Raw genomic sequence first — 27,642 nt, forward strand, 5'->3', positions numbered from 1 at the left:
GGGTTAGGGTTAGGAATTTAGTTGTGATGGTTAAGGTTAGGAATTTAGTTGTGATGGTTAATGTTAGGGTAAAGGGCTAGGGAAAGTATTATGTCGATGAGTGTCCTCACAACTATAGAGAGACGTGCATGTGTGTGTGTCAGGTCTACAATCAGCAGTCACACCGCATGTCCAATGTTTGGGAATGTTGAGATAACAACATCACGTGGTTCAGGTCTGGATCATAGACTTGAAATGATAGAGAAGCAATTTCCACACACACCCGCACACACACACACACACACGCGCGCGCGCGCGCACGGACGCACAGACACACCTCTCTGTCGTCATGGAGACCACGGTCGGTTTGGCGACAGCCCTGTCACATTACATGGAGGCCTGGCACAGGGAGTTCGTGTCTATGCAGCGCAGCTCTGTGCTGTGGCTCCTCCGCATCATCAGCTCCCAGTCACTTCTCCTCCTTCCTCCGCTGTCCACTCCGGAGTCATGTGAACGGTGCTGTCTCTCTCCGTAGACCGGACCGGACCCTCCTCCGTCCCTCCGTCACTCCCATTCGTCAGCGCTGACGTCCTCGCACCCGCCCGGTGGCTCTCCGCGCAGGGGTAGTGTCTCTGTCCCCCGCCCCCGAGCCCCGCGGTTTCTCTCCGGTCTCCTCTCGGCGTGCGTGCGGCGCAGCGGTGGAGGATGAGCGAGCAAGGGAAGGGCTCGGCATCCGCCTCTGCCGCGGCCCCGGCGGCTCCGGGCTCGGACACTTACAAAGGCTGGCTCTTTAAATGGACCAACTACCTGAAAGGGTACCAGCGGCGGTGGTTCGTCCTCAGCAACGGCCTGCTCTCGTATTACAGGTACATTCTACTGACGGAGAGCGGGAGCATTTTATCTTTATTTCAGTGACGGTGCATCACCACAGCTGCCTCAGCCTCAGCTAACAGCGGCAGGCTAACGATGCGTGTTTACCTCGGGCTGACAGGGACAGGACGGGTCCGCTTCCCTGTGGCTGGCTGAGGGTTGAGGAGAGGTACCAACACACCCAGACACGTGGGCAGGCAGACAACAGACAGGCAACAGACAGACAACAGACAGGCAACAGACAGACTGGTTGACAACAGCCACAGCTTTAAGTCTCCTGACTCAGTAAAGTGACAGAAATGTGGCCACAGCAAGTGTTAGCTAGCAAACTAAACTAGCCTCCGTAGAGTGGAGTGACAGCTGAAGATCCAGCTGCTCCTCACTGACAGACACAGCAGGATCTCAATTTAGTCACCGTGGCAGTTTTGGCCTTTTTAATATCTCAATGTCATTGTTTTCTAAATATTATTCAGAGTGATTGAGCGTCATATCACACAAACCAAGAAACTCATTGATTCATCACTTTAGCAAACGTTGATCTCTGTGAGGAGATCATGTTTCCAGATATATTCTCTGTCCTCAGTCTGTCCCCAGCCTGTCCTCAGTCTGTCCCCAGTCTGTCCTCAGTGGGATCACACAGGTGGAGGCTGTGAGACTCACACCTGTGGCTCAGGTGCTCCTTCCAAGGGAGTCATGTTTCCACAGGTGTGTGTGTGTGTGTGTGTGTGTGTGTGTGTGTGTGTGTGTGTGCGCGCGCGCGCGCGCGCAGGCACAACACGGAAACAATGTCCAAATCATTACTTGATTGTTTGTTTGTTGATGTATTATTTTATCCACTGTCTTTGTTTTTAGATATAGTATTATTTAGTTTTCTGTCTTTGATTTTGAATGATATTTTATTAATTTGCTCTTGATGTTTTGTATTTTTTGTTTTTATTTGTCCTTTTTGTAAAGCACTTGGTAACAGCTGCTAAATAAATACTATTATTTATTATAATTATTGTTCCTGCATGACAAATATTAAGTCCTTCATGCAGATATCCAGTTTACTCCAACACAGAGGTTTTAACGTGTCACAGAGTTGTCAAAGGTCATAAATACAGCTTAGCTTTATTCATTAAAATAGTTTAACAGGTAGTTATTTATAGTCTAGTACATCTTCTCTCATTGTCACTTAACTGTTTCATCAAAACCCTGCTAATGAGTGAATTAACTGTTACATGGACCGGTCGAAGGACTTTCACTTGTGACCTTTTCACAGTTTATGGTGAAAAAATGAGCTCAACTCTTACCATTTACTTCTACCATTCACATAGCCAGATTAATTCACTGAAGAAGAGGCTGAGACTCGGCTAAAAGCTGTTAAAAAAAGTGGACCTTTGAGTTGTGACCGTTTTTCTCTTACAAGATCTGGATTCTTTTCCTCGGGTTTCATTGCGTCGCTCATGCATGTTTAACCAGCTTGCTCACTGCCGCTTGACTGCTTTTGTCCACATTGAAATACTGTGCTCTGTCGCCTTCTAGGTCACACTGCCCTTGGTGCACATTTACTAATTTAAACTCACTTTAAACTTCCTGTTATGTTCCGACAGGTCCCTCCTGTCAAGAAAGCCTATTAATAAATAGACTCAACATTTGGACCTTTTTCACCGGAAGCAATTAATGATGGCTCAGCCCCTGAACCACCTGGAATATTAGTTGCGACAGTTGTTCACCCGGACTGACCCAGTTTTTTTTTATTGCTCACAGCAGAATGAAGGTGCACACACAACAGCACTATTAGTCAACGCTGAGACACTGAAGTGTCAATGACTTCACAAGATGTCATTAAACAAGCCTCTAACAACCATCTCAATGTGTTAATGCAAAGTATAAATGCTTAGAGTAATGAAAATGATTAATGTGACACTAAGCGGATCCCTTCAGGAAAATTATCTTCTCCAATGTCATCTTTAACTGCGAGGTTAGAGGGCAAAAATTGGCGATGACGCAGGAAGGGATTTAGTGCCTTGTTTAAAGGCTCCTCTGCAGGGAGAATTTTTATCAATATGAGGGTTTGAGTCTGTGCCCTTTGACTGCAAGGCAGAACTTTGACTCATGATGTTTCCCATTATCTCTGAAAGTCATACATGGAATTTTCTGATTGGATAGAGGACATATTTTACTGACTGTGTTTGTAGAAACCCACATCAGGAGCTCATCTCATCCCAGGGTTTACGCCGGGTCTTAAGAAGTCTAAAAAAAAACGTCTACGATTTAATAATCTGAATTTTAGGCTTTAAAAAGTCTTGTATGTGTTAAAAATGATACTTCTGTTGAGCTTTGAATACATTTCTTTTAGAAAAAGATTTTAACGGCATGCACATTGGCAAACAACCCGGTCAGCATTTATCTCAGTAGACACAGCTTGTCTGTTGGAAAGACTACTGCCTCTGTCTGTAGTTTGAGAGATGATGTGGCTTTTGAGAGGTTAATTCTCTAATCTGCAACTTCACCTTATCTTCAAAGATGGGGAAGTGTAAGTAAAACCGAGACTCTGATATTCCTTTGTATCTGTCGCACTTGACACAAGTCTTAAATATCTTTTATTATGATCTTTAAAAGGTCTTAACTTGTTGAAACCTGCAGGAACACTGCCACACTTTTTTTAAAGCAGCCTGGTTGTCAGCAAAGTGTTATTTGACACAGGGGTATGATAGCCAAGGCCCTCTACTCCTGCCTACACTACCGGTGAAAGGAAAGATGCCTGTTGCCTCTATACCCTCTATTAATAGTCCATTATGTTGTAAGGTGCCTGCTGTCCCCGAGGTAAAGGTAGCCCGGCGACACCTGAGCACAGAGGCAGTGAGGTGTACCCCCTCCACCGATGTCTTCCTGGCACAACACGCTGTCTGTCTGACTTTGCCTTGTCTGGCCGACTGTCTGCACTTCTATAGTGAACGAAGAAGAATGGAAACGTGTCATGTGTGACTGCGTGTTAATTAATGTATCTTCATTGTGTGACAAGCGATAATTATGTAGCATCTCAGATGTATACCTCCTTTGCACATTTTTACCACCAAAGAGGTTGTTTGTTTTCACCCCTGTCCATTGGTTTGATTTCCACGGAACCTGGTGGAAGGATGTGGTACGGGTCAGGAAAGAACCCATTACATATTGTTACTGATCTGGATTGTTCCAGGATTTTTTTTTTATTTCTTTCAACATTTTCACTGTTTTCCCAGGAAATAATTCATGGACATTGATTAAGGGGAATGATATCAATGGGTTAGGGTTGTGTTTGTTTCAATCAAAGTTGAGGTATTGTAAGAAACGTGCCGGCTCCCTTGAAAAATCAGTGTATGATATGATTCAATGGAAACGGCCCACAAGCAAACACCTACAGGACCAACTCTAACTTGCAGCTGGAAAAGGGCAGTGGACTATAATCAATGCTCTGTGGTCAAACTCTCACACTCAGCACCTACGCCTGTTAAAATGTAATGAGTTTTATAGTGATGGAACATTGCACTTGTTATTGATCACTTCTGGCTCTGAGGCTGCAAGGATGACTGTCTTTTATCCCATGTCGGCCCTATGTCTTTTATTTTGAGTTTAAATCACCTGAAGAGCTCCATTGTGCCGTTCCCATGCACCAGGACATGTGACAAGATCTTCCTCTGTCACTGAACGGCTCTCATTTCTAATTTCTTAATTGACTTTTCCTCACAGTTTTAATGCTCTCAGCACTACTTGTTCACCTCCTAAAGTAAATGCGACTTTGCTGCTGGGAAGATTACAGGACATTAAAGCTTTGAGTGCTATTGGAGCTGCTGTATCAGTGAATCCGGCCTTGTCTTTCACAGTAGAATAGATCTGCCAGGTTTTCTGCAGCAGAGTAAGTAGATGGTATCAATTTAAGTGCTCAGTCAGTGGGGGGGTTTTCACAGTTCGTGTCCCTCTGGAACGTCAGGTTATGGTGTTACTGCCAGCAGCTCCTGGGTAGAGTGAGGGCCAACCCTGGGCCCAACTGCAGGGTAAAGCCTGAACCCTGTTTACTAGTCTGGCACATCAGCAGAGTGACAGGGGCAAGAAATGTGAATGCTCTGATCTAATCTTGTTAATGGGCGCTTTGTTGGTCTTAGCACCAGGCTACCGTGTGTGTCTGTTGAGTATGTCCGTGTGGTCCAGTGTTTTTATGTGAAGGTGAGAGCAGCTGACTGACGTTATAGAGAGCGGGGAGTCAGGCCCCATTCTCAGCCTCCCGTTGCCTCAGTCTTTGAGCAGGTCATGTCATGCTGTCCATGTTGCACAATCATTGCTTTGGTTTTCTTGTCTTATGTTTCCTTTTTGTCGTCAACTCTGTTTCTCCGGCCCTCTCTCTCTCCATGTCTTGTGATATTTCAGCTCCCAGCCACAACCAAACACTCTCCTCCTCTGAGTGCCTATTTCCTCTGCCTGCCTGCCTGCCTGTGTGTGTATGTGTCCTCATGCATGGCTGTCCGTTCTGTGTTATTCACTGGTTGTTGTTCTGTCATTACATGCTCCAGATCGGTGGATTTGTGTTTTGTGAGGATATGTTCACAGGGGACTGACAGGTAAAAGCAGTGCCATTCTTTCCTGGCTCAGTGCAACACGCAGGACCCTCTCTCATGCCCTCAGCTGCCCCCCCGCCCCTTCTCCTTCCCCACCCTCTCCTGCTAGATCCTTAATGCCCCTGTTGTCCTTATCTCTCTTTGCCAGCTTTTGTAATTTCCTTGACTGTGTAATATCGTGGCCTTTGCATGGCCTCGCCTCCCCGCATGGATCTCATCTCACTCATCAGCAGCACATTCAGTTTGTTGACCCAGTTACAGCCAGGACACCGCAGCTCAGCTCTGCTAGGCGAGGCTGCTTACTGGGCCGGACAGGATCTCCGAACACCTGCCTCACGGCTTTGCATGGGCCCAGTGCGATCTCGTCTGCACAGCCGAGCACAGTGCTAGCAGAAGGTACACTTAAGTGTTGTTCTGGACACCACAACAAGACTCAACTTCAGCCAATGGAGGCAGTTAGAGGCAAGACAATGCTTGGCAGAGCTCATAAATATGCTTCTCAGTAAACAGGGTGGCACCCACCATGTCAGTGTCAACATAGACTGGAGCTGGTGTAGAGCTTAGTGCCGCTGAGGGACAGCTGCATGTGGCAGTGAGGGCTAACTGAGAATGAATGAATGGAGTTTAGCATCCACATGATTGCATGGCTGCATGCTTCAAAGTGGTTGCTTCCAAGGGTATGAACTGGAAATTGTGACATGTCGGTGCTGAGGATGTGGATGTTTTATCTGAAGCAGCCACTACAGCACATGATTTTTGCTGATTAATTGCTGCCAAAATCCGCTGTCTGTGGCTAGACTGAAAACCTGCATACTCTCAGCTCTCTGAAGGACGTAATGGTCCATCCCTGCCCTGCGGCTTAGCTTTTCTAACTGTGACTGAACATCAGACCTCCAGCTTTCCACCACAGAACTGTAATATAATCCTTCTCTTGACTCTTCTTGAATTCAGTTAATCAAATTAGAAGCAGTAATGCTGTTCTAACAAGAGCCTTTTTCTAAAACACGTCAGGCTGTAGACTGTCTCATCAGCAAATAATAAATTCCACTGTACTTGTCTAATTTATTTGAAAATATATTGTCAGTGGATACACATTAATACATATATTTGTTTAAGACCTACACAGTGCTTGGCTGCTTTGGCTCTCTCTCTCTCTCTCTCTCTCTCTCTCTCTCTCTCTCTCTCTCTCTCTCTCTCTCTCTCTCTCTCTCTCATTTTTTACCACCTCTCACACTCTGTTCTCTCTTTGTTAAGGCTGTTATTCATTGTTTGGTTTTGTTCACTAAACAGGCCTGGAGCCAGACAATGGCCTTGTTATCTAGACTACTGTGGCCCACTGAATGTGCAACAGTTGGTCTTAGTGGAGGCCATATAGAATACCCACAATTCTGCACACCCACAGCAGGGCAGGCGGGTCACACTGAGCGAATTAGTTTTTCCGGGCTGTATTAGTCAATACGCTTCAGATAAAGTGTGTGTTTAGTCAAAAGACATATGTACTTTCTCCATTGCTTGGCTTTCAAGGAGACTGTGACATGACCACTGAGGAAGTCCTCTGTCCCTCCTTGCCTCCCTGCTTGTGCTTATGAGCCATAGGAATGTCAGCTGCATTATCCTACAACCACCTTGCTGAATTATGCTAGTAATTTACAATCATATTTTTATGAATAGACAGTTTTTATTGGACGGACACTGTGAGCAATGGTCTCTGTCTCTCTTTCTGCCTGGTATTTTGTTGCAGGACGCAGGCGGAGATGGCCCATACGTGTCGCGGAACAATAAACTTGGCCACAGCGCACATCGACACAGAGGACGCCTGCAACATTGTCCTGAGCAGTGGCGGTCGCACGTACCACCTGAAGGCGAGCACAGAAGTGGAGCGGCAGAGATGGGTCACGGCGCTGGAGCTGGCCAAAGCTAAAGCCATCCGCATGATGAACGATCAGTCTGGTAAGGGCAGATGAAGCAAGGAAACTATATGGACAATATAAGCTGCATGAGATCCCTTTTATTTTACTTATTTAGTTCAAGCTGCAAGAACATCATGCAAACATTGAGGCACTGCTGCAAGATGTTAAAGATCATAATCTATCTTTAAATAAAGGCTTGGCTGAGTGTGTTTACCTTCTGGACTGAATTGTGAGTGCAGCTATTAAGATAGTGAAAGATTACGATCCCTGTGTTGTGTGTATGAAAGGTGTGCTCAGGGCTGATTCAACAAGTTCACCATACTTCTCAGAACAGGCAAACATTTGGTTCTCCTCCAGCCACTGGGCTCCAGTGTCGCCTGGCATTTGATATTCAGCACAGCTGGTGTTTTCAGCTCACGCCCTCCTGCTTTCATGTTATTTAGATTCCAGTTCGAGCCAGGAGAGGGCAGCGCTGTCTGGTCAGTCCAGTTGGAGAAAGAGTATGCTAATGGTACCGTGAGAACTGAGCTTCTATTCATCCTCCCCCTAACAACATAACACTCTCCTGTCCAAGGGGGACTTATTCTTGTATGGTTGTATGAGGTGATGCTGGTCAAAGGCTGTGGGAAAAGCCTGGGAGAGCCGTTTTCTTCACGTTTCACTCACCCAAAGCCTCTCTGCCCCAGTCTTTTTGCAGAGAGGAAGCACAGAGACTGAGACAGGCTAAATATTCCTCTGGCCTCCATTTGAACGTCAGATCACTAAATATAGACTGATAGGGAATCTAGGTGCATTTTACCTTCGCCTTTTCCAATAAGTGGGAGAGGAATGCTGGTATATTTTTATTTTGAAAAGGTTAGACTATTGAGCTGCCTGCAGGATTGTGTGTGTGTGTGTGTGTGTGTGTGTGTGTGTGTGTGTGTGTGTGTGTGTGTGTGTGTGTGTGTGTGTGTGTGTGTGTGTGTGTGTGTGTGTGTGTGTGTGTGTGTGTGTGTGTGTGTGTGTGTGTGTGTGTGTTGTATTTGTGCATATTTTCAGCAGCACAGTCTGTTGTCAGGTTCAGCTTTTGTGTCACTACAATTAGATGTTCTGCATTATTTAATGTCTCTTGCTAAAACATAGCTTTCTTTGTGTATTCAACTTATAATTTTCAGAACTTTAACTTTTGCCTGATATGTTACATGAGAAGTAGTTCACAATTCAGAGTAAGGAAAATACAAAAATCTAATATATGTATCTTTTTTTTTGTTTGGCAGAAATGCTCCCTTCACGGTTTGTGCAAAGATCCATGTTTGCATTTTAATTATAAAAGTGTATCTGTTTGAAACATAGTGAAGTCAAGAGCAACCTCAGTTGCAATAGTTTTTACAGCTTAACTAAGTTTGCAGAAGTTATAACATGATTGATTTTCAAATCAGATGCTATTAAGATAGGGTATTAGGTAAAAGTTGGCTAGATTTTCCATTATAGTAGAACATAAATGTCATATTAAAAAATATCGGTATGTAAGCTTCCGTATAACCACGTTTTATCTTTCCATTAAAGTAAAGAATCTCAGTTACAGGTTTGATTTATTTTCATTTCTCAAGCTCAATTTCCATTTGTATGTTTGCTCATTGCTGAGAAAAGTTTGCTTCCCCAGTCGCTCTGACCTTTACATGTGTGATAAGCATGTTTGGATGAAAAATTGGTGCTTGTCCTTTTTGAACGAGGTCAAAGTATTTCTGTATCCCACAGTTCTCATTAAACAGCTGACATTTGTTGTGGGTCTTTTGTCAGTAAAGCTGGAGACAGCAGAGGCCATGATATTTTACATTTTGGATCATGTTGGATCCTACAATTCCCACATTGCACCTCAATAGCATCTTTCCTTAGACCCTCACTTCCACTTAATAAACTTTCTGTTATAGTATCTGAGTCTAAAGTAAGTCTGAAAGTCAGAACCTCTCAAACTGTTTCATAAATAGTCCAGTATTTACTGCATTATTGCTTTAATTACCTGCTATAAGTTAGACTTTAATTTTATGAAGCAGTAAATTCTTTGTTTAAGCTCTGAGTTAGTAAAACCTTTAAAGCTTAGAGAAAGAACGAGTCTTTGTATTTTCCTAACATTTCCTTTCACAGATCTGTGGGAGGAGGATTTAGGAGAATGTGAGAAAGGGACACAGTGTGAGTCTGTCTACAGAAAATCATATATCTGCTAATGCACCTGCCACTAAGGGGCCACTGGGGCTCTAATATGTCAGTGAATAGGTCACTGTGCTTATAAAATTTAATTTTAAGGATAATTTTACCATCCGGCTCCTTCAGAGCATCTCACTCTTTTAGCACAGGGCTCGACAAACAGTGACAGGGTGCGTCCATTCAGTAACCCATCCACTCCTCTCTCCGTCAGTGGAACAAAGAGCTTTGATTGATCTCCTCAGGAGAGCACTGTGCAAACTGTGGACACATCATGTCTATCGATACTGTTCAAACTTATCACTTGTGACCTTATGTTGGTGCCATTTAAATTCAGAACACATTGATATTTGTAGAGTCTTGAAATGCATTGTTAATCTATTGGACAGATTAGGTTTTCTATGTTTGTATATTAGATACAAATTTTTGCATATTTTATTTATTCTATCGGTCCAAATGTGCGGCATACTTTTTATTCTAATTTGAGATGACTGTTTTCCGCTAGAAAGAATCTTACAGAAACTCAGCTCAGAGAGATTTGTCTTCCACTCTAAGTCCTGTATGATCATTTTCATTGTTTATGGAAAAACCCAATAAAACAAAGAATTAAACAAAAGAGGCAGAGGAAAGACAAAGGATGATACACCTACTGCCTCCACAGCCATGAGATTCTTTCTGTGTACAACTGACCAGAGCCTTGAATCACTTACTTGAATTTCTCATTAGTAGTGTTGTCACATCTGCAGCCTTTCTAAGCCCTCTCTTGTAAATTACCTGTCCTCCCATGAGTGCATCTTGTATCAATTTAGGCTCAGATTGGATTTGTGACAGTTCACTGAAGCTAGTCGTTGTAGTCTGATTCATATAAAAACAGCAGGTGGCAGTGTTTCCCCTCACTTCAACATGACCTTTCTTCTGTGGTTATGCCTGCCTTTTTTCTCCCAGTGCTTGTGAAAGTGTGATCATAGCCCGTTGAATTGCTTTTTTCAGTGGTGGCTTGAATTTGCCAGCATGAGACGCTCTCCTGTTTGAATTTAACTCAAGTGAATATTTGCCTTAAAGGTGATTTCTTTTGGAAACTGTGAAGATTTAGTGGAAATTTGTGTGACAAATTTGAGTTATTCATAGATGCTGGAACCAATCATCCAATCAGTGGTTTGTCTGGGTCGAGCTGAGTTCATGCAGATACAGCTGAGGCAGGCAGGAGAGTAACAGTGCCTGACCTTGATGTGCGCAGTATGGAAGCTGATGTTATCTTGAGTTCCTTGAACAATAGCGCATTAATCAGCATCCCCATTTGACAGTAAGTGAATCAGACACTGAGGGGGTGAGATTTTTTCCTGAAATGATTCTGGTCGATTATGTGAGTAAACTGGAAGTCACAGCTCAGTTATTATAGATACTGTATTTACAATCATCTCCTTGTGTTATTCTTTTGTGCTATTGTTGTTTTGTATTATTTTGACTTTTATTTTGACATCTCAGCTGCTGCTCCCTATTTACATTGACAGGTATTGCTCTGTCCATGGTCCTGAAGCAGTAGGGATATATAAGAGGGAAGAGGATGACGTGAGAACAGATTGGGATTGCCTCCTTAAACACGCACCATTCGTTTCCACCCTTCCTTCTGTCTCCCCATCTCTTAGTCCCGACTGGCTCCATGTTTTTTCCCCCCTCCCTATGTTCACTCGGGCACTTGCTCTTCCTCTCTCTTCCAGGCTCCCTCTAACACTCACTCGCTCTCTGATTCTCCTACCCCCCTCCCTCTTTCTCCCTCTCTTTCCCCTTCTCTCTCGCAGTAAACCGTTTACTCCGCTTTTCTTCTGCCAGGGCTTTAGCTCTGAATATACTGACCTTCTGCTTTGTCCAACTCTCCTCTTCTCTTCAACCGTTTTCTTTGGCTTCTAACATTGTCCTGTATAGTCTGTGGAAAAAAATAGAAGAAAGATAAGCTACAGTCTCCTTGTAAGTACAGGGCTTTTCTTCCAGTTGTGTTGTGCTCAGGAATGTGTGTGTGTGTGTGTGTTTGCATGCATACATGTGTACCTTGCTAAAATGATTAGATGCTGCTGTATATTTGTTTTTTATCATATATGTGTGTGTTGGCTTAGTTATAGTGGATAAAACAAGTGGATCTGTACTTTTAACATTTCAGAGATGGTGTACAGTTGACGTTTGCCACTGAAACTATTAGAGCAAAGAAGAGACTTTTTTCACAATCAGCAGAAAATAGAAAATATTTGTTATGCATTCATTTAGTACTGTGTATATATATTTTTTGCTCTTTTGTTTGTATTGTGAGAGGGTGATTGGATCTTTCTGTGCAGGGCAGGGGACTCTGACTGTAAGACAAAGTTTATAATGCCTGTGATAGTTATACTACACATGTGTTTACATGGCGATAAATTCAGGTAATGTGAACAGTATCTGTAGCTTCCTTTACATCAATACATTCATGGCTCACAAAGTATTTCGATGATTTACCAGTAAAGGGAAACATTTTTTTCTTTAAAATAAAAAATCTGTAACACTCATAACTGTTATGGAAAATATTCATGTCTACTCTGTTAATCAAAGTAGAACCAAAAGCTGCATCTTAAAGTTTTTTTTAACAAATGCAAACAAGCATACTTTATTAATATTTATGCAGTTTTAATCCATAGCACCCATCTCTGAATTCATGAAAGGATGTTATGAAATGACATCCTTTCATGAATGGCTTGATTATCATCCTCATCAATTAGTTCTGCAGCGGCCGTGTATCGAATCAATTGTCCTTGTTTGTCTCGGATGTAAAAGCGTTTGCCGGCAGAGGTTAATTTGCTCGATCAGCCCGGTTCCCACTGACAAGTGAGATGGAGACAAAGCTATCAGGGTCAGATTCAGAGTTGTCACATATAAAACGTCACTGCTGGATGAAGCCAAGCTCCTAACAGAGATCACAGATACTGAGGCTGCTGAAGTAATCAACCTACTAAAAATGATAATTTGGATGCTCTTCAAAATCATGTGTTTCATGTGTGAATATAAAGGGAAAGTGTCTCTTTGCTGTGTCACAGTGGATTGGATTTTACTGTACCTTCCATGAAATGCACGTCCTTGTTGACAATGCGCACATATCGATCTTGGAGTACTGTTATAATGCTGCAGAGGTGGTTTGAAAAGTCGGGATGGATATTTTGACCACAGCCACATTATTTTCTTTAAAAGAACCAGTCAAGGAATAAAATGTTCCATATACATTAACGTCTGCTGAAAATATAAGAGGGAAAGCATCTGAGCGTCGAAAGGTTGATTAGATGAAAGTTTATGTGATTGTTACCTCTGCCAAGTACATTATATTTTCTCCACTGTCCGTTTATTTATTTGTTGGTTTATTAGTTTCTTTGTTCTTTGACATATTTAAGGAACTGATATCTTTAAGTATCTGAATTTTGGTGCAGCTTGATTTGAATTGAATTGGGCCTTTGTGGAGGTATGCGCTCTAGTTGTTGTTGTTTTTTTACCATAGAAGTAACAATTGTGTTGTGGGTGTGTGTGTGTGTGTGTGTGTGTGTGTGTGTGTGTGTGGTTGGGGGGGTTGTGTCTGACTTGGGTGTTTTTGTGTTAGACCCTAGTTAACTCAGTCTAATGTATCTATAAATGATCGCGACTCCAGTCAATGGACAGTGTTATTGTTCAAGCCCACTACATCACTGGTGTTGTATTGTACTGTCTTTGTCCTACTAGGGTTTGTCTGCTGTGTGCAGCTCTGAGTGTTTACAGTAACCTGCTATATGCGGCGTGAAAGCTGAATTCATTAATAACCTCACATTGTGTCCCAGTTGACACGCACATTTTCTTCCTGTCACTTTTCTGCTTTATCAGCAGCGAGGAGAAGTCGAGAAATAGAGAGCGCAGATACAGGCAGGCTATTAAAATATAAATTAGTCGAACATTGTGCGAGGCGGTCAGCTAGGACAATAGTGGTTCATTTCTCAGGCTCAGTTATTCATTTTCCTCCTTTTTCATCCGCTTAGTGGGTTTCTGTGTTGTAACCCCGCTTATTTCTCGCCTGGTCAGGTGAACGTGTTTGTGCCAACTTCTGGTCTTTTCTCCACAGTCCGCCAAGAGTGTTTACTCTCAGCTGCAATCTCACACTATGACTTGGATGTGATATTATTTTGCTGTTGTTTAAAGGCCACCACTGTTTAAGGCCCAGTTCTCAGTTTTTATTTTTCCAATGAAGTATTCATCTCAGCTCAGCTTCATTAAAGTGAACACGATCTTCACAACTTTACTGTATTGGTGCAATCTGTGGGTCTGAATGCCTTCATTTTTCATTTGCTGCCATTTCAATAGAGTCGTCTGGTCTGTGGCTCTTTCACTTGCATGTCTACAATGGAAATGGATTCAATCAGCATTCACTCCCGGGTCAAATGACTCTGGAGTAGACACAGATTTTTATCGGCTACGGCTCTAATCGGCCGTGTTGGAACTTGACTCTTGAAAGGTGAAAGGCTAATTTGGCAAGACAGCAGTTGTTTGTGCATTTCTGACGTCAAACATGAAGCACCGGGGGAAAAAAAGAAAGAAAGGCAAACTCCTCTACTATGGGAGAGTAGAGGAGTTTGCAACGGGAAAGGAGTCAATCTGCTTTTTTTTTGTGGGTTTACCCACGTTCAAAAAACCTGCGTATACCTGCTTATTTTGGTGTGAAAGAGGTCAATATAGTGACGGTGATTATTACAATATAAGAAAAGGGGGGAGGGTTAGAACATTATGTAACTGCTTTATTTTGTAGTTATTTATTTTCCTTGTATTTAAGTTGTTTTAACATTAGTCTTTGCTTATATCGTGGTTGGTAACAGTCTGCTTTAGGTGGCATTGGTCATAGGTTTGGAAAAGACCATTGTACTTGTGGTCTCCATGGCTGCTGGCATATAAAACATTTTTCAGAGATGCATGGTTTGTCAGACATTATATTTCCATGAAGTCTTTCTATCTGTGATTTGATCTTTTTGTTATGTGCAGCAGATTGTCAGTTCAAATAGAGTGTCTTCATTTCCATATGAATGAGAAAATATATTTTTTAACTACCATTACTTCTACATGCTTCAAAGCATGTGCAGCAATAGACTCTTCAAACGTCGAAACTGTCAAGGGGACCAATGCATTTCTATATTAAGACTCCTCATCCTCTCACCAGTGTGGAGGTTCTGAAAGCAAACTGGGACTAAAATCTGGAAAGGCAGCTTCCCAAATCCATCGGTACTTGTTTGAGCCCACATTAATAAACACAGCCATTCCCCTATAAAGACACATTTAACTGAGGTAATTACGGTTCCATCTTTATCGGCTGCCTTGTAAAGATTCTACCTGAACTTGAAACTGTCAGTCATTGTCAGTAATGACTTAGTGAATGTTGTGCGAATGTTATGCTTCACCAGCGCAGTCTGAGGCAGGAAGCAGTAACTCTGAACTCTTGCATTTGTGGTTAATGAACACTCTTCCACATCCTTTTGGATAAGTGGGTTATTATCACCACAGACGGGGTCCATTAGGATTCCTCATTTTCAGCTTGTGTTTCACTGCAGTCGATGTTTGTCTTTCTGCTTCTTCCATGGAAAAAGGACAGTGTCTTGCATATTGAGGTCTTTTGACATGGATCATTAACATGTATATGGCTATTGCTGTAGGAAATGACACAGCCTAATCATTTAAATGGTCCCAGAGTTAGAAAGTGAGTGTTGACCTGAAAGCTGAGTGGTTACAACACATAACACATGGACACAAACGCCATGAGCAGGGACCATATACTGCATGTCCTATCCCTCTTATTTTTTCTTTTCTTTTCTGTATTTTATTATAGTTTTTTCCTAACCCTACCCCAAACTCTAAACTTTCCCAGGGCGGATTAATAGCCCCAACTTTTGAATATCAACTGGCAATTGAAAACTCCACAGCGGCACCATCATTTCTCCGCTCACCAGTTTGGGACCAACCTTAACCACTGACACAAAATTCTGATTTTTTCCATTTGGGGACACAGCTTTTTGTGGCTCTCATGCTCACACACAGGCACACACGCACACACATCCATCTGCATCCTGGTTTTTTGCTGGACGTTTTATTTAGATTCATATTGTATTCCTGTTTGTTTTTGTCTTAAATTCTAAATTCTCTCTTGGCTTTTTACGTGTCACTGAACTTGTCTACACTTGTTTTTTTCAATCACTTCATTGACAAAAAGTCAGTCTTTCACTCAGCTTTTCTTAAGCTTGCTGGCTGTATCTCATGGAGGTGAAGGACTGTTTAAATAATATGGAAATACCTAAAAAAATATTATAGAGATGACAAAATGAACAGTTGTATGACACAAAGCCTGGTGTTTTCCACCTCTCTCTTTGTATGGTTACTCCGACTGCAGTGAAGAAAAGAAATAATGAAGGTCAAGTATATGAAATTAATTGAAGTTTCATGCTTCATTCCCCCCTCGAACATGCCCCAGGGCATTAAGACAGTGTTATTTATTAAACGTTCCACAATCTGTCCCTGTCAGCACTTGTCTAACCTTGCATACAATCCACAGAGACCCTCCTCTGGTACCCGCCTTTGTTTTCTTAAATACAGAATCACTGCGATATGTATATGTGTATATATATATATATATATATATGTTTTTGTGTATTTTATCCATGCTATGACCTATGAAAGAAGGAATTAGTGTTGCATCATGAAACACTAATAAACAGTTGGTGCTTTTTAAATACACTCAAGAGTGTGTGAAGGCCACTGACATCACATTATTAGATTATTTAAACATATCTGTATAGTTTATGGAGACCATGTTTAGAAAGCAAAATGTTTTATTACTACAGGTAATTAAAAAAAGAGACACTTTGATAACAGCCATGGTCAGAACCCTGGCTCATGACATATTCAAACACATTTAAGAGATAAATAAAAAACATAATCAAAAACGGTAAATGGCCACATGTATTGCTTATTACAGAAAGAACAGTGAGATTATGGTGTTATTATATCGAGACTAGTTGATTAGTTGATCAGCTCTAAGTTTGTCAGATGAAATTAGATGTTTGTTGTAGTTATTCTCATTTCAATCATGTGAGAATCTGATTATTTATTTATCTATTACTTATGAAAACTGTAATGAGAACATTGAGGTTGATAAGAGATTCATAGAGCATTCAGTTTATCATCAAACCTCATGTCTGTGTGATATACTTATTCATATACATTGCCAAAATTATAATAATATGGACATTTTCAGATAGCAGTATGGCATGAAACTGACATACAATCGCATATAAAACTATGGGGGTGCTCACTGCTCAGAGAGTGTCTACTTCCACTAAGGCTAACACCCTAATTCGCCATGTTAAAGGAAAGGGATAACAATTCTTCTTCTGCGTCATGCCTCAGCCCTCCACAAGATTTCATGGAATCAGAAATCCTGTTGACAGACAGGAACCAATGAAACTTAGCCTGGGTAATTAACTGCCCTGCATCAGAGGAAACCAGTCTTTCATGTGTCAAACAAAAAGAACAGTAATTTATCATTTTCATAAAGGTTAGCTCTGAATCATAATGGGGATAGCAGAATATTGTCATACTGTAAATCCCAATGTGATCTTCATGAAACTGAATGACGTATATATTGAATCATTTTCCAGTCCGACCTAGAGGCCGTAGCGTCATTGCTAAGAGGAGGAGCATGGCTTCAGGTTGCCAGGGTGACCTTGAGAGTACAGTGTGGTACATTGTGATATGTACTTTGGCAGTAATTTTGAAATGAGAAAAGTAAGGCTTGTTATTGTTGCCCAGGGCTGATACAGCTTGAGGTGTGTGGTACAGTGACCCTGACCTCACTGTGGGGGGTGGGATCTGAAATGACATCAGAGTCTGGTGATCAGAGTTGAGAGCGAGGATGACAGAGGAAGGATACATCAATCAGTGTGAAAGGAAACAAAAAATAAATGACCTTTCGCCCTTTGTGAAGTGCCACCACTCTGAGTTAAGATGTAATAAATAAATGTGAAATCTTTTCATCCCTCATGTCACCTCATGGTGTCATTTCTGAGGAGACATAGTCAATCTCTGCCTTTTAACCATCATGAAATATTTGACTTTTGCCATCCAGCTGTGAAAGAATCCGATGCGAGGTAAAAAGGTGGAATCGGTGCATTTCGGTGCATTTCGGTGCAGCCAGCAGTCAGTTGTGTGGATGACTGCTGGCTGCTGAGTCCTGTGTCTTTTCTGCTTCGCTCACTCACTTCCTCTCTCTCCAATCTGCACTGCACTGAGAGAAGCATGTGGCGGAGAATTGTAAATGTGCCGAGCTCTGTGAATGTGTGTATGCCGTGTGTGTGTGTGGGTGTGTTAGGGAAGCAATGCAGGAGAGGAGATGCAGATGCACCTGCAGTGCTCTCAACATCACTGTATGTATGTGCTGTAAGTATGTGTGTGAGTATGCATGTCTGTGTGTGCACGCTGCATTGCTGAGTGGAGAAAGTCGCTGCCTCAGCCCCCCCCTCGCCGGGATGATGTAGCGGCCCAGGGGCAGCGTTGTGTCTCAGGGAGCGTGGAGTGGGATCTGGCCCACAGAGAGTGGGATGAAGGGCCGGAGCTGCTGGGACCCAGGGACGGTGCGCTCCCTCTGCAACTCGGGCTGCCTGAGTAAACTCAACCAGGGTCAGTACCACGATGGCGAAAGCTACAGCACAGTAGCACGGAGCTGTCACACTCCTGTCCATCTGTCCCATGACAAAACCTCCCTCATCATGCCATCTCCTCCTAATCCTACGCCTGAGAGGTAGCTGTCATTCCTCCATCCATCTCTCTCCCTGTGGCGTCTGTCGTCTGTCGCTGTGGATGATCACATTTCTGCAGCCTCCTTTAACAATGCAGTGCCAGCGTCTCTCCTCTCCTGCACTCTTCACTGCATGCAATCACCTTCCCTCTTTTCCTTCGGTCTCCTGTGCAGTTCTCACCCAGACTCCTTTCCCCTCTCTCTCTCCTGTGCGCCTGCTCCACTTCACATTTGCATATGGGTGAGTCGGAGCCTGCCAGGCCTACGTGTTATGTTGGCATCATGCATCTGTGTATGCAAATTATGTGTGGAGAGCTTATTGCACTATTATAAACTGTAGAGTGAGGTATGCTGTGTATCCCAGGGTCCTAGAACCTGTCTTAGTGAGGACAGGACAATTTTAATTTCTTCATAAAATGGAGCGGTGAGGACGGAAAGGAGTACAGATTAATAGGATTTTTACATTGTACTCTCACGAGCGATAGCAGCCTGCATATGTAGTTCGGATGATAAAGAATTTTGCACAGACAAAAAGTCTATATTCTATTACTGCTTGTGGCAGGTTAATTGCGTCGAAAACAGTGTACTTGTTGTTTTCTGTATATTCTTATGCCACCATCAGAGGAACAATGAAAAATGTGTTTGTGTTTTCCCCTCACTGTCTCTGTGCATCCTGTTCTATTTTCCCACCTCTCTCACGTCATCTATCACTTTGTCGCCGGTGGCAGACTTGGACAATGTTGAGTTGAACAGCTGTGCTCTGAAGCCCCGAGCTCCCAGTCTCCTCACTTTGCTGTTTGCTCAGTGAAATGAGTTTGGCAAAGGTATTATAGGACATGTTGTTTTTAGCTTGTTCAGAGCAGGCTCCTGCAATATGAATGTTGGGATGTGTTGAAGTTACTTCAACCCAAATCATCACAACTTCTATCCAATAAGCAAACGCCTGAAAGCTGGTTCTCTTATCATAAAAACAATAATGAGAAAGTTATGGCTAATATATTATATGTACCAATGAAAAAGACTAGTTCTGAGTAGAGCAGAGTTCAATAACAATAGTTGAATGATGTATAAACCACTTGAACTCAGTAAACTGGAGAATCACTGTTTCAACTATGCTCCTGAAATATTAAGATGCCCCACAGTGTCACAACTCAACTCTGAAAAAAACACACATGCCAGATAGTCATATCTGGTTATGTCATTTTCACTGTCATGGAGGCAGTGCTGCAGATTGAGGCAGGCATTGGGATTTATCAAAAATAGAAAGCAATTTAAGAAGGCCGTGTGAGGGTAGTACAAAAATGTCCTCAATAATTCCTTAATGTAAGGAGGATACCAAACCTGGCTGCACTTGACAAGCCTCTGAAACATTTTGGGACTTCTGTCTAATTAAATGTAAATGATCATGCCGTTGTTAAAATCCTGTGTCTGCACTACAGTCACTGTCGGCCTCTTGTAATATATTATACAGAATTTCCTTCTGCAGTTTTGCCCATTTTGCAGATCTCACAGGCCTACAGCACTTCATTCATATCTAATTTTTGGTCAACTGTTATAGCCATGTATGGACCATGGACACACTATAGTTATGAATTTGCAGTCATTGGTAGTCAGTGGCATAAGCACATTGGGACAATGAGATGTGGTCAGTTCCCAGTAGAAAACGCTTGGTGTATATGGAGGCTGCCATGATGAACAGAAGTACTTTGGTTTGTTGGCATGTGCAACCTCTTCTAAAGCTGCACCACCACGTGAGATTCTACATCACCTTGATAATCACCTCTCACTGAACTCTGAGTCTCTGCTCTGAGACGGTTTCCGGAGAAGAATAGAGTAGAAACTGTCAGTGTGCACAGACAGTTGACAATAAGCTCTTACCTCTACTTGGTTATAAATGCACATATCCCCTGAAAATACTGCATTCATTTTTAAGAGGGGTCAGAGTGCAGGGTCAGCCCCTGGAGCTCCTGCAGAGCGCTCGTCATGTTTAAATTTTCAAATATTAATGCACATAACTTAAAGAGTACTTTAGAGACACCTCCACAGCTCTGAGGTGCAGTAACCTCAGCTCGGTCGCCTTCATGGCTCATTGTCTTGCGGAGCTGGCACCTGGACAATTAGCCCAATGGATTTCAATCTGGCTGTGTTCTGAGGTTACTGACTCATGGATTAGGATCTTGCTAAATCTTTCTACTTTATCAGGTTCTTCAATGAGACATGGTAACAGTAATTCAGTAGTGAGTTACTATGCATTTCGATCAAAAGATGCTTGTCAACCTTTTTAATTCTAATTTACAAAGTTTGTTGAGTTTGAAAAGGCAACACATATAAAATATTACTCTAATTTCATGTTGAGAAGTTATTATATTGGGATTATTGAGATCAAGAAAGTATAGGGCTGAAGTCTCTTGGTGGCTTGGTTAGTTGGTTGGTTGATACTTTGAAACCTTGGTATTTTGAAATCATCTGGATGCCTTGAACTCACTTTGGGAGATTAAAGGTATTTATTATTGTGCATGTTGCTGTTGATTCTTGAGAATTCAATGTGTTATGAAGGCAGTTTGAATCGAGCACGGAATTTGCAGACTGTAACCGAAAGTGAAAACTGTCATAAAGATAAGCAATCACATATCGTCAATACATTGAATGGCTATTTATGACGAAATGACAAACACAAATTAAATCAAAAACAGGGTCTGGTATCATGAAAACCTAAGAGAACAAGTTATTAATAACACTGCAACTTAAACATGTGTTGCTGAATATTTATCATACCATGCCTACCATATTTGTTTGTTGTATGCATGTGTCACTTTTTAGAATTGTGACACACAAGCAGATTATAAATCTGGAAATGTTGCATATATGTTGTGGAATTACACCTAATGTGTGCGACCAGTCTGTCAGTAGCATAAATATTATTATATTCATGTTTTCATTCTACATGAACCTCAACAGGCTCCGTCAGCAGAGCCTCGACGTCACAGCCTGAACAGATGTTGCATGTAAAAGATAAATGTATGCATGTCAGCAGGCATTTATTGAATGCTTACCAGCCTTGTGTAAGTGTGATTTAATTAAACTTATAGTTTTTCATATTATTAACAAACCTCTGATGAATATAGTGCACATTAGACAATGGAGAGATCACTGCAGATGGTTTTAGATACACTGATACTGTCTTCACACTTCTTCACACAATTCTTATTGAAATCCTGTCCCAGTGACCAGACTTGTTTGTACATGAGCTCAGTCTGTTTTCTGAGGTTGTCAGATGATTTATGACCTCAGCCTTCAGACTGCAGGAGTTATGCACTAAGCAAGAGCCATTTTCCTTTCACAGGTTTGATGCATCAGTTGGGAGTTTATAAAAATTTACTCAGCATACAGCAGAATATAAATCTGCAGTTTAGCAGACAGCCTGCTGATAGTTTTTCTCTCTTTGTCTATCCCAGCACATTATAAAATGTTTCTGAGTTAAAAGCCATCGCTCAGTTTTCTGTTAATCTTTTCTTTTGTTGTTTGCTGCTTACCGAGAGCGTTCGATTGGAAACACTGCCGGAGCTGTGCTGCAGAGCTTTGGGGACAGTGATGAGTTGCACTGCACAGTTCCTCATTTACTTGTGTGGAGCGGAGCGCCCTGTTACTGGGTTTAACCTGCTGTCTCCTGTGTTTGTCTCCTCGTGATGTATCTCAGGGGAGGTATGGAGCCAGTTAGCAATTACTGGCCTGGATTACACATGTTCCTTTGGGACACACCTAGCTTGTTCAGGCTTCTTTCTCTGATAAACTTCTCATATATTCCCCTTCTCTTGCACAATATCAAAACAGTGAGCTGCAGAATAATTATCTCCTTCTGTCTTTTGCCATCAATGCTGAAAGAATCATTTTCCAGCTGTAGTTATAGACACACTAGAATGATCTCAGATTACATGTGCATTAAGGCAGGCTCATTGTAATCGATATGTTGTAATCATGTCTCTTAGGTTTTCATTTGGTTACAGACAAAGGATAACAAGGTATATGCATCTGTTTTATTGCTTTAGTGCTGATAATATGTATTCCAGTAAATTAACAAAGAGCAGAGATATAATAAATAGAAATTATGTTGTAAATCATAACAAGATTTAACAGCATTAAACTGCCTCACAGCTGCTGACATATGAATTTGCTTCACAGTTTACAGCGCCATGTTGACTCTGACCTTCAAAAAGTTACTGTAATGATATTAGAAATGAAGTAACCTCTCTGCTGAAAATTCTTCTGACAGTGTTTTCATATCTTAGCCTTTTACTGTGTTTAAATAACATCTTTAATCCAGAGGGTTGGTACATTTCTCCCTTGTGCTCGGCTGCTGGGCATGCACGTCTCTCTCTACCACAGGGTGACGTCTTGTCAGCCAGAGGCCCGGCTCCCCTGATCTGACAGCCTGTCCTCAGGGACGGGCAAAGAGACGAGCCCTGACAGTGGGATAGCAGGGTACTGCTTTCCCAATTACAGTCTCCCACTGCCTATTTTCCTGCTGTCTCCATCCTTTACTCACTCTTTACTGCTCAATGCTGAGATGGACAACAAGGAAGGAGGGAAGCTGTGAACATGCTGTGGATGAAGCGTTTATGTGTTGAGAATATGTAGTGATTCGTATAGCTGCAACCTCAAAGCTTGTATCTCTGTTTGCCTCAGACACAGATGTGTATTTGTTGAAAATTTTATCATCTCGGGAGGAGAGTGCAGCAGAGACACGGCAGGAGCTGAAAACACACTTGCATCTGTGTCGATGCAGAGTGTTCTTCAAATGTAGGGGATGGGGGGGAGGTAATCCACCCTTGAGGCATGACTTGGGTGGTAATGGGCTCCTGGCCTTGCCTCGTGATGTTGACTTTGCTACGGAAACCCATTCATCCACATCTGCTGTGGGTTGGGGTTGTGAGGGGGCGATCTAGGCAGTGACGCTGATGCAGATGCCATGAAAAGGTTATTTATCGTCACAGGCTTACAGGTGTGAAATCCACCTTCATCCACATTTTATTGAAGGTCTGACGGATATACCGTTGACAGAACGTGTTTGGATGTTGTGAGGGGTTTTCACCTCCACTATTCAAACTTGTTGGGGAGTCCTTGACACTTTGTCGATGCCGTATGGATCTGTCTCAGTGAACTGAAATATCAGAGCAGGAAGGACATTTATGACATACTTGCCTTTGACATAGTGAAGAAAGTGTCCTGGTGTCTCCCTGAAATTTCAAATCGTCTACTCAGGAGAATCCATCAGCAAAATCCATTCTCTGAGGTTATGGAAAGAGAATACCACGATCAGCCACATTAATAGCGTTAATTGGTTCTAATCATAGACTGTATATAGAGACAGACAACGCGACTGCCCCCAAAAGTGAAGCCAAAGCATGGCTGGCTGCAGTTTAACTCATGAATCCTGCCTCCTCCATGTTAGTGGATGGGCCATGGATTACACTAAAAATACACATTAAGAGACTTGAGGGCAGGATACGTTATTTCCTATATTCTAACATGGTCTTTGCTCTCCACTCGATCCTGAAGTCCATGAAAGACCTACTGTAACTTTAACAGATAACTGTCCCATTTCCACCATGGTAGTTCAAGAGCCAGTTCTGAGCCAGTGCCTAATCTCAAACCAGTTCTTTGTGTTTCAACAGCTAAAGATAACTGGTTTGACCCTGAAACCAACACTATGTTGGTCTAGAACAGGGGTCGGCAACCTATGGCACGCGGTGCCATAATCATTGGCACACTTGTTAAAGAAATGTTCAAAGGTTTTGCCGTCACGCAGCCTGTATTATTTAGCTTGATTGATTTTAACACCTCCCAGCCACTAGGTGCCAGTAATGCGCCATAGGCTCGATGCCAATCGCCATTAAATAAGAAGAAGAAGAAGCCTCCCAGCCGGCGCTGCTCACGTTTCCCCACATGAATCTCCGTGAAGTGCAGCCGTTCAGGTGTATTGGTGATGTCATGCCCGCTAGCTAAAAAAACGAAGACACGGGCATTTCAGCCCTCATGGGCAGAAGACTATGGCTTTGTTTTTCATAAGGACCGTGCTGTGTGCGTTATGTTTTGAAAATGTTGTGTGCCGAACGTCCAGTGTTAAGCGCCACTTTGAAACAAGGCACGAAAGAAGTTTCAAAGATCAGGCAGACAGGGGAGAATCAATCAAACGTGCAGTGTCCAGGTATGAGAAGCCAATTCTCTCAAAGTCTTTGAAGCAAGCTTTTGCAATTCTGAATATGAGTGTGGTTGGTGGGGTTAATGACAAACTTATTATTGCAATGAGATAAACATGTTTCTTTAAAGTGTTGTTCTATATATAGCCAATATGGATGGAATACAATGACATGTCTGTTGGAAATATTAATGTGGTTCAATAATAAAACTTAATATAAAAAAATGTTGATATGGCACACTAATTCACAAGAAAATGTTACATTGGCACTTATTGTCAAAAAGGTTGCCGACCCCTGGTCTAGAAGAAAGAACCGCTTATGTTCAGGGCTGGGTGTGAGATTATCATGACCAATGAGACCAATGAGACCAACCAAAATGGTGTGACCACCATTAAAAAAATCAAAAAAAAACAGACCTTGTTGTGTGTAGCCTGCAAAGAAGATTGAATGTTTTTAACTAAGGTTGCCAAAGTGAAGCATCAGTGTCCCGTGGAGGAAATGGACCGCTCCTTGTTCTGTGGTCATCAATGCCAATGTAAGTTTGCAAAGCGAGGCTCAGAAAAGTCTGCCACTGTTGATGTTGTGCTTGAGTTAGCGCTGTTACCTGTGAAGTAATGTGGCTCTACGGTGGCTCTAGCCTGTGGAAAAGTAAACTAGTTATTAAAAGGTTGGCAAGTTGAACCACAGCACAGGTCATGTGTCATAACTTTCACTCTCATGACTTTGGTCTATTATTGCACAGATCTGCTATCTGAAGAGAAAGCAACTTGCAGGTTTCTGTCATTTTAGATTAAATATACACTGATTAGTTTTTTGTCTGATCCATAATCTGTAAACATTGACTAGACCTTGAGGAAACTTGTTACTATGGTACATTCCACCACTGTGTTCTGGCTTTGAAAACTGGAACTAATTGGCTCCATCTGACAAGCACAGAAAATATTTTTAAAAAATAAATAATTGGCCATATCCGCAGCTGCATGCTCAAATTAGATAAAACTGTTCAAATGCCAAAAGAATCTCCACTTTTCTTTTACTGTTAATTATTGAAATATTTTGGTGACTTCTTTTTAGTTTGGGGGCATCAACTTAAATTCATCCAATCAAATGTGGCTCATTGTTGCCTTGTGGGAGGAAGCTCAAAACCTCCCAACTTGCCAACTAACTTATCTGTCATACTTTGCCAATTTAAGGCTTATTCCATTAGCGGCTCCCTCTGAACTCACTCTTTGGTTTCCTCCCTCACCTCTTTAACTCTCTTCCAGCTGCTTGTCTCATGACACACACTCCAGTCAATTTTCTGTCTTTACGTCGTCAGCGGTTTCACCTCCTCTACATTTCCCTTTCTGCACAGACTTAATTGAAATTCTGTGTATTCTGAGTCTTTCCCTAATGCTGGCTGGTATTAGGTGCTGAGTGGTGTTGTTTTCTGATCTATAGGTTTTCTTAAGCATCGCTGTTAGGCTGCTGGGTTGACCTTTACTTGGACGGTTTTGTTTTTGTCTCTTCTAATAGTCAGACGCGTGCGTTTTCTCGGAAAGCCCGTTCAACATGTTCACACGGTACCTGGCAGGATAGAGCTCAGTGGCCTCTGTTCGTGTGTGTGTGCTGCTGCTGCTTCCTGGCTGAACTGTGGTTACCTTTGGGGGAAATGAATGACCAGAAATGCAAATATGGTGAGAGGTTGTTTTCTTTCTTCCCTTCTCTTACCTTCTTTTTGCTCACCTTTCCTGGGTCCCCTTATCTAAATTAACTCCATCCTCAATGACTGTGATGTTGAAGTACAGTAATGTGTTTTGCTTTCATACATGTACGCAAATCAACTCTGACATAAAGTGCTGCTGCTGACACTACGCACCGAGTCTTGCAACGTCTGTGCTGAAAAGTATTCCACCAGCTTTGGAACTTAAGGATTAGTCCTGTGTGAATGTGTGTGTGCTGCTTGTTTCTCAGTGGAGCTGGACCTACCTCTAAGTTTGACCTCAGTATATTGCTGTTACATGATGTATTCCAAGCTCTACCAGCATCCCCAGGCGGATATGTCAATGTTATACTTGCATGGTGTAAATAGGCTTGACAGAGGTGATAGTCTCTTCCACTGTAAGGTCACGGCCATCTGCCATGTTCTTAGTGGGAAGTGTTGCTACGGAGCTCCCTCTCACAACAATTGTGACAATGTCTTCTATTGGCTACATAACACACGTTTTCACCTTGACAGAGCATGATCCTCACGCTTCAGAGTACAAGACAGAAAACAGCACTTTCTAGACATTCAAGCATCAGACAGTCAACATTGGTCGATAGAAGGTTTTAGACATTTTCACTGTTTTCCAAGGGAATAATCTTGATTTAAAACAATCAGGCATGTTTGGGTAACTAATAATTATGAATGTGTTTGATGCAGCTTGATTGCATTTAAGGGAACTGTTGGGCTTTGGCAGAGGCCACTATAGTTAAAATAGAAACGCAAATGCTTATATTTGGGAAAATATTCTTTTGTGTCAGTTCAGATTTGATACACTGGTGTGCAAGTATTTCTTGAGTTCAAAATTCAACATGTGGTTGTTTGAGCATGTGTTAGGATACAAAATTATATTAGAGTATTATTTTCTTCTAGAAAGTTTGTGTATCCCCTTAAGTTCAGAAAATGAGTAGTTCTGCTTTATTTTTTGGCAGTTTATGGACCTGGGTCTTGCTCTCTCTATATTTATGTCCTTCTGTGTGTCACTGGCCTACGTGCTTGCAGTGTGTGTGTGTGTGTGTGTGTGTGTGTGTGTGTGTGTGTGTGTGTGTGTGTGTGTGTGTGTGTGTGTGTGTGTGTGTGTGTGTGTGTGTGTGTGTGTGTGTGTGTGTGTGTGTGTGTGTGTGTGTGTGTGTGTGTCTGCGCATGTAATCTAGAGCTGACGCTGCAACACTGTTCTCGTGTGTTCTGTCAACCTTGAGTAACCTCTGCTTAGTGCAGTGGTTCTCGCACTGGGAGGCGGGCCCTCCTGGGGAGAGGGGCATAGAGCCACCATATGTGGGGGGGCACAGATGACCATTCAGCAGAATTTAGTGAATGAATCATTTATGCAGAGAAAACAAATGAATGAGAGTTTGCCGATGTTATTATGCAGACT

At 42.3% G+C, this 27,642-nt stretch overlaps 1 protein-coding gene across 4 annotated transcripts in view; it reads left to right on the forward strand.

The window, feature by feature from the left end:
• The first annotated feature begins 366 nt into the window (after positions 1-366).
• The window catches only part of si:ch211-106a19.1 (uncharacterized protein LOC561797 homolog), a 41,172-nt gene continuing 13,896 nt past the window's right edge, over positions 367-27,642 (forward strand). The window contains exons 1-2 of one of the 4 annotated variants that reach the window (XM_034595074.1): positions 367-845; positions 7,165-7,373. In XM_034595074.1, coding sequence (XP_034450965.1) covers positions 685-845; positions 7,165-7,373 — 370 coding nt within the window. In that variant the 5' untranslated portion in view covers positions 367-684. Of the gene's footprint in view, positions 846-874; positions 1,019-7,164; positions 7,374-17,647; positions 18,209-27,642 lie in introns of those variants that run through there. The other 3 variants (XM_034595075.1, XM_034595076.1, XM_034595077.1) reach the window with 3 other exon arrangements.

The sequence above is a fragment of the Hippoglossus hippoglossus genome, chromosome 9, assembly GCF_009819705.1.
Source record: "Hippoglossus hippoglossus isolate fHipHip1 chromosome 9, fHipHip1.pri, whole genome shotgun sequence".
In the NCBI taxonomy this organism is placed as follows: Eukaryota; Metazoa; Chordata; class Actinopteri; order Pleuronectiformes; family Pleuronectidae; genus Hippoglossus; species Hippoglossus hippoglossus.